This window comes from Vitis riparia, chromosome 17, assembly GCF_004353265.1.
Source record: "Vitis riparia cultivar Riparia Gloire de Montpellier isolate 1030 chromosome 17, EGFV_Vit.rip_1.0, whole genome shotgun sequence".
In the NCBI taxonomy this organism is placed as follows: Eukaryota; Viridiplantae; Streptophyta; class Magnoliopsida; order Vitales; family Vitaceae; genus Vitis; species Vitis riparia.
Genome location: NC_048447.1, coordinates 16,580,548 through 16,591,895, shown reverse-complemented (window position 1 = coordinate 16,591,895; position 11,348 = coordinate 16,580,548). Strand labels below are relative to the sequence as shown.

The following is an 11,348-nucleotide window of genomic DNA, read 5'->3' as shown; positions in this document are numbered from 1 at the left end:
AACTATAAATTAGATGGAGCCCTCAATTTTGAGGTATATTTCAATCAAGAAATTTTAGAATATTAATAGAGACAGATCCTGTTGTTACAGAGAATTCTTGCCCAATCACTATGGGGTTTAATGAGTTGAATAAATTAGGATATCTATGAGTAGACAGCATGTCCCCAGAAGCCTTAGTGCCCAAGTTAAAGACAAGAAACAACTAGGAATATACCTAAGAGAAGCTCACCTTTTAAAAGGGCCCTTTGTTCCATTAAGGGGTAAAGAATTAATACTCCTATATACTAATTCTCTCCACTAAACTCATGCCCAAGACCCCTGAAATTTTGTTCTTTACTTTTACAAAATCTTCTAAATTACTTTGAATTATGTAGATGATTAATTATATGCAATATTTTAAAACAAGATTATTTTAATAATTCTTTTAGAAAGTATAATTAAGCCATTACGTGTTTGTAGGGGCATGTGGCTAGGATTTGGCCACCTTTATATTGTTAATATTTTTGAGAGAATATGTTTGGGCTTTTCCTTATAAATTAAGAGTTTTTAGTATGAATTAGACACTAAAATACAAGCCTTATGAACTTTTACTGCAAAGAGCATCACAAATGATTCCTCGTCCTACATAAAATAGGTTGAAAATAAGAACCAACACTCATCCCCTTAACATACCCTATAGATTTTAATTTGTTTCATAAATTAAAAAAAAAAAATATAGATCTAATTTTCATCTTCTAATTTATGAAAGGTCAAATATACTTAATTTCATTGACAAAACAATTTTAAGTCAAATATATCTATTTATGTTAATCAATAAATGATAGAAATGAAATATTCATGAATATTTAAAAAATGATATATATATATATATATATATATATAGATAGATAGTTCATTTCTAATATAAATATATTTTGATTTAACTCATAGCGTTAGAAAATCACCTACTGCATTTTCTAAAGAGATGATTTTCATTTTGAGTAGAAATATGTTTTTCTTAATTAATAATTAAACCATGAGTAAGATTTAAGAGTTTGGAAGAGAGAGGACATGGTGGCCATTCTGACAAAAAGAAAAGGGCCAATTAGAGAATTAAAAGGGGAGAGGTGTAATGAAAGCAATTAAAATTCAAAGCGGCCAACTTTTTTCTAGAGTCTTGCTTTGCTTTGTGTAAGAGAGGGTCGTTAGGAGGAAACTCAATTGTGAGCAACAAGAAAAAAATGCCATATTCTAAAGAAGCTCTTGCTAGGCTGTTCTACAATGTCTCCAGTTCTTTACAGCTTCTCTTCCTCTTCTTCTTCTTCTCCTCCATTTTGCTTGCTAAGCTCCTCCACTTCCTCTGCAACCACCCAATATTCCAAAGGTCTACACCGTCTCTCTCTTGGTCTTTCTCTTGATTAATTTGCCATATAGACACATAAAGATGATACTGTGTTTTAACTTTTCTTTTGTTCTTTCGCAGGACCCAACATGGATCTGGAGTTGGATTGTTTTTGGACGACGAAGAAGAAGAGGACATATATTTTCATGAGGAGGAGTGCATGGAGAAAGATGATCACCTGGTGGCCGACATAGTTCATGGTGGAGAATCACTTCTGTTTTTGCCTGTCAACCGTCCTGTGAAGGATCAAGATCTTGAGCATCATGAAGAAACCATAAGCAGTAGTACTACTCCTCGTGGCGATTACAACTACCTCTTCCACCAAGAAGAGTCAAGTGATGATCATAACTCACTGGTTCAAGAATCAGAAGTACATGATGACAAGGAAGATGAGGCTGAAGAAGAGATCCCAACATCAGATACTGATGCTGATGCGGTATACAATTTTGGCCCCAATGAAGGTGACCCCACCTCGCCGATAACCATCAATCTAACCAAAAGTGGCTTGGTGGCCGATGACGAAACCCATGACGGTATTTGCATTATATTTGGCATCCTTAGCCTTATACCATTAGTTATAGTGCTTTAATTTCAGTACTGGCACTCCACCTGAAGTTGCTTATTCCTTTGTAGAGAAACGCGACGAGGAAGATCCCAAAGGTGGCAAGGATAAAATTGAAGATGGGAAGGTGGAAGAGACTACAAATTTCACTAAAGATGAAAAGTTCTTAATTTTTGCGCCACCTCAATCGGAGGCTAAGAAGTTTCATGTCCAAGAAAAGGATAATGAAGAGACTTGTGGCGACTCGTATACCGTTGGATCTACTTCTAAGAGCTCGTCTGAATGGAGAAGTTCCATTAATTTCAGGGATTCAGGGACAGAAGATCCATTTTCGTCCTCTTCCCGGAGGAGTTGCCCCAAGTGGGAATCTTACACTGTGTTTCAGAAGTATGATGAAGAGATGACATTCTTAGATAGGATCAGCGCCCAAAAGCTTCAGGAAACAGGTAATTTTCACTTTACATATTTATTTATTTTACATTATGATCGGCATACCATTTTATAAAGCAACTTAGAATCTATTTGATAGTGATTTTAAGAAGCGCTTTTAAAGTTTTTAATACTTGAAAATTTTTATCATTCAAAAGTGTTAAAAATGTTATAAATACTTTCTAAAATTACTTCCAAATCCACTCTTAATTTACATAGCTACATATTTTCAGAGTCTCTTAGGTCAATCCAAGTCTGTCCAAAGTCAATCTCAGGGAGGATTGCTCATAAATTGGCAACAATCAACAAGAGATCATCAGATACCCATCAGAACCCGTATCATGAACTAGAATCTGCTTATGTAGCACAAATTTGCTTAACATGGGAAGCTCTTAATTGGAACTACAAGAACTTTCAGCGCCTGAGAGCTTCGCGTCGTGAATGTGACCCCGGCAGTCCTGCTCATATTGCCCAGCAGTTTCAGCAATTCCAAGTGCTTTTACAGCGGTACATTGAGAATGAGCCCTATGAGCATGGCAAGAGACCTGAGATTTATGCTAGGATGAGAATTTTGGCACCAAAGCTACTCCAAGTGCCAGAATATCGAGGTACTCATAATACAAAGTGCTTTTAGTTTCTCGAGATAACTTCAATTTTCTTTTTGTTAACAATATATCTGTATATTAATTGGTTTTTAAAGATTCTGAAGATGATCAAAAGGATGAAAGTTTGAAGTCAAGAATTTCGTCAGATTCATTTCTTATTATATTAGAAGAGGGAATAAGAACATTCATGAATTTTCTCAAGGGGGATAGGGAGAAACCTTGCCAGATCATAGCAGCTTTGTTCAAGAGGAACCGAAAAGGTTTGGTTGATCCAACTCTTCTACATCTGATGAAGAAAGCAAATCAGAAGGTACTAATTAATGGTATTTGCTTTTGAGCCATTCAAAATATCTACATTATTTTCTAAACTTACAGTTCGGTGTTAAAATTCAATCTGCAGAAGAAGTTAAGGCTCAAAGATCTTCGCAGAACTGGCAAGTGCTTAAGGAAAAGAAGGTTAAAGGAGGAGGAGGAAATGGAGATTCTGATGGGACTGATAGACATAAAAGTGGTGTCCAGGGTTTTGAGAATGAGTGACATAACAGAAGAGCAATTACACTGGTGTGAAGAAAAGATGAGCAAAGTGAGAGTTTTGGAAGGGAAGCTGCAAAGAGATTCCTCACCACTTTTCTTCCCTGCACACTGACCCCACCATAGATTGGGTATTTGTTGCTTGATGACTAGACCATGAATGTGCGGTGACTGCATGCAGATGAATATCCTAAGGCAGACACACCCTTTTGTAAATACTGTAAAGAAAAATGAGAGGAAGGGGACCCACAAATCAAAGCCATGACATGTGGGTGACATAGATTTTGAAGATATGGAATCCATGAAAGAAAAGATGGGTTGGCTCTCTGATTTCATGAACATTGAAAGTGAAAAGAGCTGGGACAAAGCAAGGAACATGAAGATAGAGACGAGGTAGCTTTAGTTTGCTTTATCTTTTGAATTAGGGTTTATCTATAAGGGTTTTGAGCTGAATCAAAAGAGAGATTTGGGCAAAGCTGCTGCTACACATGCAGTGGAATAAAAAGGTGGCACATGGTACACTCAAAGGGTTGGAGCCCGAGCCTCATTTGGTACCACTTTCTTTGGGGAAAAGATGAATAAATAAATAAATAATCAACCCATGTAAGGTGTATTCAGACTTCAGAGAGTTGCGTCCCTCTCATGATTTCTATAAAAAGTTAATCTTGTAGTTGGGTTATCATGACCTTCATTGACTTCCATCATCATTAATAATCTTTGGAAGATAGTCTATGATTTATTTCATGAGCACTCTCTGCAACATTCCATTTATTTGATTTATATATACCTAGTTCATACAATAAAAAGATCAATGTTATATTAATATGTACTCAATATTGACACCTTCTATTAAATAAGATTACTATTTCATATCTTAGGTAATATGTCTACATTCATACATCAAACTTATTTGGACTTTAGTCATAACCAAAGTTAATTAGCTCAATGAACCATTTTCAGCCATTACCTAATTATTTCCTATGGTCATTTCAGGACGTTGGGATAGAGATTTTAGAATGGAAATAGGAATCAAAAATTCATTAGTGTGGAAATTAAATTCCACTCTCATTAATTAGGATTTTGATTTTTTTTTTTCATATAGTGTGTGTATTAAGATTCACCTTAGGGATGACAATGAGGTCGTTTGAGGCTGTAACCCCAATCCCAACTCCATCTTAAAAAAATTTTGCTTTAAAATTTAAATTTTATTAAAAATATATATAATTTATAAATAAAGAAATATTAGAAATATTTATAATTTATTTTTATGAAAAGTAATATTTTATTTATGTTAAAAAAGTTGAAAAAAATCAACTAAAATAATTTTTTATTTAAAATTATGTGTAATGGGACGGAGCGAGACAAAATCATACCTGAATTACCCCAAATTTTAAAGAAAATTTCAAACTCGGTCTTAATTGATTTATTTTTATCTCAAACCCTTCCCGTTAGGGGCGGGGCAAGTACCCTAAAGAATGGCACATTGCCAACACTAATTCACCTCCATTTTCATCCTATTTCCATTTATGTTCACACATATTAAACGCACACTAAATTCTATACCATTTTTTATGATTAGAAGGATTTATCATAGGCATTTCCAGGTAATAGAAATTGTGAGTCAGTTCAAAGGAATGCATCCCTTGATTCCCAAGCTACTAAGTAATAGGATTCAGAAATTCATGTCCTTGGATTTCACTAGGAAACTTCGACTAATTTTCTGTTCTATTATTTAAATGCTAAAGAGATAAGTTTTGAGACATGACTCAGGTGGCAAGACGTAGACTAGAAGTGAGGAAATTTCAAATAAGATCTAATAAAAAAAAGTCTCATGGTTGGGCCTCTGCGTCATCTAAAACAGAAAATCCCACCTAATTTCAACTACTAGACATTTCAAAATTAATTTCAATCATTAAATAAGTAAAATTAAAAAAATTAAAAAAAAACTTATCATAGATTAACAAAAAAGAATTGTCTTCATGTTCTGCATTCCTCCTATTATAGCAGAGCCCATATCAATTGGGCTTTGATTTTGTTTTGGGCCTAAAAAGGAGCCCAGTTTTAAATCAACCCAGTCAAAGGGAGACCCATGTATGAAATTTGGAAATTGGATTATGAAATTAAGAAACATAATTTTTATGATTTTGATCAATACTTCCAATTGAATGAGTGTGAGTAAAGGATCCATGGATGAAGATAGAAAAGTGGATTTCTAATCGTAAGTAAATCTTCAATTCTAAGTTTGTTTGTATTTGTAGAGGGGCGATTGAAGCAAACTAGCTAGTAAAGGATGTCTTTGGTTTACTAGAGACATCGAAATATTGTTTTAGCTCGGTGGAAACAAAATGCTTTTCCTCAGGATTCTCTCAAATAGAAATAGAGAACGAAGTAACTAGAAAGATTCTTATAATCACCCTGTTCTAGAGGGATCATCTAGAAAGCCAATCGTTTTGAATGCATTCAGGCAGAAAAGCTGACATAGATGTTATGGATCGAATTTTTTTTTTATTTCATTCATGTCTTAAATCTGGAAATTTATCCATCCTCTGTGCCGAATGAAACCAAAGTTTCATAGATGGGTGTATGCGGTTAACTGAGGAAGGAACCTTTAAGTGCACGTGACAGAGTTTGTTTGGTGATGGGCAAATTATACATTTGATTACGACATTTGACATTTGGGGTTTCCCGAAATGGATGCTATCCAATTGCACAAATTGGATAATACACGGCTGATGGGCGTTGCCGTTCCGCTCCACTCTTTCTTCTCCATTCAAAGCCTATCCATATGATAATTCAATACAGGAACCGACCAACAACCCAAGCATCATGTCGGTATCTTTGCTTCCAAGCAAAATAATTATCATCAGACATAGCTTTACTCAATTTTTTAACCAAAAAAAAAAAAAATTATTGTATGGTAGTTAAAAAAGGGTTACTTCTTTGGATGAGCCAACATTTATATCATCTCTCACCAACTTTAAGTGAGCCAAGAGGCCCTTTTCCCATGTGAGCTTTTAATGAAAGGAAAATGCTATGGTACCACAATGGTACCTCTCATAGTGATACCTAAGAAATTAGGAATTCCTTGTATATGATAAGATCAAATAATGAAAGGACGGATGAATAAAACTTTTTATAAAGATATAAACAAAAAAAACCAAAGATGTTTATTAAAATCAAGCCTCCACCTCGGGCGAAACCATCCAACCCGATGACTCAGATAAGAAGAGATAAAACATGTTCGACAAAAAGTTAAACATCGCAGATCTAGAATAAAGAGAAAACCTATAAAAAGTAAAAATCATCTTCTTAGTACCTTTAAAAAACCATAATGTAATCGATGAAATTTAAAAACATATAAATGATCTGACATAATTGATGGTAGATTTTCGATAGATACTAAAAAAGCATATTTCGATAGTACAAATGTATTCAGATATTAATGAAATCATCATCTTTTCCTCTTATTTGTGGATACCCATCTTTTCATTTCTCTAATCTTAGATGGGCAACCGTTCATTTGCTAAGGATTAGGTCCCTTTCAAGATGGGAAAGCTCTTATTTCACTCCTGGAAAAACACATTCTGGGAATTCAAAGCAGCTTAATTATAGAAGGAAAAACAGCCTGTAAAGCCAAGCACTAGCATATAGTTGTTTTCAGAGGACCAAAAAAGAGAGAGAGAGAGAGAAACATGATGGGTATGTTCAATTGAAACTGAACAAACAGAGACAACAAGAAGAAAGCAGAGAAAAGCCAAATGCAAAAGCCTTGGTTTTTCATAGCTCAGTGACGGACTCTACAAGGACACTTTCAAGAATGGCGTGCTGATGCCCGTCTGCTCTTCTACCCAACCTTGTGGTGATTGATGTGGAATCCACCATTTTTGTTGATAGATGTCATATTTCTTTCTTTTCTGTTGGGTTTTTCATCTTAATTTACAATGGTTAATTTTTTTTTTCCCTCTATGTATAGCATTTTTCACTTTTAGGACATAGGATTCTTTGACAAGTACTTCCACAAAGGTTTGAGGTATGTGATTACTTTAACTCATTGTGATAGATCCCAGCATATCTCAGTTTTGATTGGTGTTTCTCTATCTAAGAGACAACAGCAGACAAGTCTTTTCCATATGGAAGAGATAAAATTTTCTTTTTCTCCAAACAGGTACGGTCTTTCTATGTAGTATTTTTCAAAGTAATTTTTTATTTTTAAAAATAATTTTTATCCTTTGCCGTAATTGTTTTTCATACTAAAAAGTAAAAACACGTCTAATAACTTTTCAGTAGAAGATAGTTTTCTGAAATTTTGTTTTGAAAGTAAGATATTTTCTAAGAATATGTTTTCATTACTTTCCATCTTTTTCACTTTTTATTTAATGCATAAGGGGTATTTTAAAAAATAATTATACAAATATTAAGAGTAATTGAAAATGAAATATTATGAATAAAATTCTTTAAAAAAATATTTGAAAACTCAAAAAAATAAATTAACAATATTTCAAGTTTTTAAATAAATTTTTATTTTATAAAACGCCAAAAAACTATTTTTTGAAATTGTTTTTAATACATGTTGCATTTAAAACATTGTCAAACATAGTATGAAGTTTTGTCTATAAGACATTTTTTTTTGTAAAAAATATCAAGTATTCCAATTACGATTTAGGTAATTTTACTAGATTTATTTACTATGCTCAACTTTTTCATTATAATCCCTTAATCTTTTAAATATTACCTTTTTTTATAAACCATTTAAGGGTATGCTTGATTCAATATATTTTTATATTTGATTTTACTATAAATAATAAAAAATATATAAATGAAATTAGAATAATATATAAAAATATTTTACTGTCTTTAAAAAAAAATTCTTTTTTTTTTCTGCCCAAAAACATAATTTAGTAAAAGTTTTAGAAAGGGTTGCAAATTAAGAAGGGTCATTCTGTAAAGTAATGAAAAGGGATTGGAGTGGCATGTGGAGGAATCAGTACCCAAAAATAAAAAATAAAAAATAAAAAATAAAAGTAGATGATCCATATGCGGGGCAAGTGGCGTAGTTGCATGGCCCATTCCCAATATATTTGTCTCTTTCGCTTTGGACTCGAATCTACGCACGCTCTCCATTCACCCCACGCTCCTTTCCGGTTTCCGCCTCTATTAATCAAGATGCTCCTCATCGAATATTTTTTTCCATTTTCCTTTTTTTTATTCCCCTTTAAATAAATGGTGTGATGTCAGCAAGTGTATCCACGTCATTTAATTTTAAAAAAAATTAGTTTAAATTGATTGGAATATTTCCTTCATTTTTTTTTTTTTACCTTGAAATATATTTTAGAAAAATATTTTGAAGTTTTAATAGGAAAAATTATATGTAATTAAGATAGTATGATTTATTTTTTAAAATAAAAAATCAACAAAAAGACTAACACACGTGTGGATGACATCTTGTGAATAACATTCAAGGAAATAAATGGAGAAAAAAGAGAAGAAAATTGTCAATAAATTATTCTATACTGAAATTAATAATAAAAGTTTTAAATTGTCAATAAATTATTTATGGGAAAATGAAAGTAAAAGAAAAAATTAATGAAAAATAGATGTAAAGTAAATAAATTATTTAGATATGATTTTTTTTATAAAGATTAAATAATATAATATATATAATTTTTTAACTAATTATAATTAGATTTAATTTTTTTATTGAAACACCAAAGATAAGGAAGAAATGGAATTCATATAGAATTAAATGTATTTATAAATAAAACAAATATTTAAAAAATAAAAATAATAATATTTTTATATAAATATAATGATTCAATTAAAATATACTATTTTTTAAAATTGATTAAAAATTAAGGTATAAAAAAGTTTTTATCAACTAAATTTTAAAATAAGATAAGTCTTTTAAAAAAAATTCAAAAACCCTTTTTCTTTTATTTAGGGTAAAATCTTAAAAAAATCATATTGAATTTCAATCATTGAAAATTAATTAATTTAATGATTGAAAAAATGGAAAAAAATGTAAAATATTAATTTAAGTTTGATGGACCAAATGGAGGGTGGCTGCCACGTCCTATGAACCTTCCTTTAGTAAATGGAATTTTTGGTCTCATCCTTGTCTTTTACAAGGATGACGTGGAGAAAACTGATTGGAGGTGGAGCAAAAAGCCCAAAGTTGCGGACCTCACATGATGATCCCCTCGTGTGGACCGAATCGCTGCGTTGTATCGCAGAAGGGACGAGGACAAGCCGAACACGAATCTCCACGACCAAAAGGCATAAATCAACGGTGATTAGATCGCATCATACAACATATGCATCAATACAGAAACATTCCCCAAATGCCTCTCTCTTTCTCTCTCTAGTTTCTCTGTCTATGAATATTCAGCAAACTTAACTCTTATCTTCCTTCTCCATCTTCTCCTCCGTCGCTCTCTCTGGTTGCTCCATCCTCTGTTTGGAGGACCTTGACCCACCTCCGCAGGCCCAGCTCAGGTCACTTCCCTCTCTGGATTCTTTTATTTCATGGGTTTGTTTATGTGTTGGTTTGATTGGATCTGAAACCCCCCTCGTTTGATCTGTGTGTATCAGGTGGCGTTGCCCAGATCTTTGATTTGTGGAGGATGATGAAGGGTTGTGCCATGGAGCAGGGGAGTACGTACGCGGCCTGTGAGGAGATGATCATGATGATGGGTTCCGTCTCCGTCGTTTGCCCCAAGCCTCGTCGCCTTGGCCTCTTCAACAACGACCACATCCCATCCCGGAGATGGCACATGCAGTATGTTTTCCCTTTTTTTTTTTTTTTGCCGATAAATTCTTTGTTTTCTCCGGAGAAAATACCCTTTTAGTGATTGGATTAATTAATTTTAGTTTTTCTTGTTTGCCAAACACCAGTCATGATGATTCCAAGGATGGGTCGGAGCTTCTTGACATCATTCTCGCCAAGGTATTGTTCTGTTCCACTTCTCTTTTGTGGGTTCCGTTCAACGACGATGTCTCTATTCTCACTACGATTCTTCTTCTCATTACAGGGATCCGAAAGATCGGGCCACCAGGTGGCTTCATCTCCACCATATTTTTGTGGGTCACCACCGAGCAGAGCTTCGAATCCCGTAATCCAAGACGCCCAATTCGGGAACGAAAAGGTCACACCCTTCTCTCGGGCGCCGTCACCAGCCCGCAAACCCGCTGCTGGAGGAGGAGGTGGGGCCGGTGGTGTGAGAATGATGAAATTCGGATCCAAGCCGGCGGCGGTGAGGATTGAAGGGTTCGACTGCCTGGGCAGAGATGGGCAAAGCCGCAGCATATCAGCCGTGGCATAGGCCCCCCTGAAACCAAAGTTTTGGAAAATGCAGAGGAACTAATGGTAGAAATTATGTGTATGTATATACAGTTGAATTGAATTGGTTTTGAAGACATATATATATAATATAATATAATATAAATATTTATATATATATTTGTGGAATATTGAGTTGATGAAAGAGAGAGAGGAGTGTTAATTTTGAAGAATAAGGAGATAGGGAGGAAAGGGAGAGACTAAAAGGTCTTTCCCTTACTAGGGTTTTGATTGGAGTCTGGTGGAGAGAGAAAGAGCCTGCCCTCTGTCTCTTTCTCTGTCTTTGTTGTGTGTGTCTGTAATTTTACTCACTCTGGTCCTTCATTGTAATTGTAATTTGAGGGGAAGGGGGTTGAAGATGAAGATGAAGCTGGGTCTTCTTGTAATTTTGCTACTTTATTCTGGGGTCTTTTGGACCTTAAATAATTCTGTAAAGAAGCACGTGCTGTGCCTATTGTAAATATTTTATATATTTATTTTATTTTGGTGGGTGTTAGGTTATTA

General features: G+C 33.9%; 2 protein-coding genes across 2 annotated transcripts; both read left to right on the top strand.

The window, feature by feature from the left end:
* Nucleotides 1-1,183: 1,183 nt before the first annotated feature.
* LOC117903938 lies at nucleotides 1,184-4,247 on the top strand. The gene is made up of 6 exons (XM_034816450.1): nucleotides 1,184-1,363; nucleotides 1,463-1,914; nucleotides 2,015-2,389; nucleotides 2,606-2,980; nucleotides 3,073-3,287; nucleotides 3,378-4,247. Exons 1-6 carry the CDS (start codon nucleotides 1,221-1,223, stop codon nucleotides 3,621-3,623), a joined length of 1,806 nt encoding a protein of 601 aa, XP_034672341.1. The 5' UTR covers nucleotides 1,184-1,220; the 3' UTR covers nucleotides 3,624-4,247.
* Nucleotides 4,248-9,835: 5,588 nt separating this feature from the next.
* Nucleotides 9,836-11,348, top strand: LOC117934368. Its single transcript, XM_034856011.1, has 4 exons — nucleotides 9,836-10,000; nucleotides 10,097-10,283; nucleotides 10,400-10,451; nucleotides 10,537-11,348. Exons 2-4 carry the CDS (start codon nucleotides 10,129-10,131, stop codon nucleotides 10,825-10,827), a joined length of 498 nt encoding a protein of 165 aa, XP_034711902.1. The 5' UTR covers nucleotides 9,836-10,000; nucleotides 10,097-10,128; the 3' UTR covers nucleotides 10,828-11,348.

Bases quoted from the DNA above. Each gene is read 5' to 3' on its own strand.
- LOC117903938 (XM_034816450.1), top strand. From the start codon at position 1,221: ATGCCATATTCTAAAGAAGCTCTTGCTAGGCTGTTCTACAATGTCTCC. The intron at 2,981-3,072 runs GTACTCATAATA...TGGTTTTTAAAG, and splicing joins CCAAGTGCCAGAATATCGAG to ATTCTGAAGATGATCAAAAG. The intron at 3,288-3,377 runs GTACTAATTAAT...TTCAATCTGCAG, and splicing joins TGAAGAAAGCAAATCAGAAG to AAGAAGTTAAGGCTCAAAGA.
- LOC117934368 (XM_034856011.1), top strand. From the start codon at position 10,129: ATGATGAAGGGTTGTGCCATGGAGCAGGGGAGTACGTACGCGGCCTGT. The intron at 10,284-10,399 runs GTATGTTTTCCC...GCCAAACACCAG, and splicing joins TCCCGGAGATGGCACATGCA to TCATGATGATTCCAAGGATG. The intron at 10,452-10,536 runs GTATTGTTCTGT...TTCTCATTACAG, and splicing joins TTGACATCATTCTCGCCAAG to GGATCCGAAAGATCGGGCCA.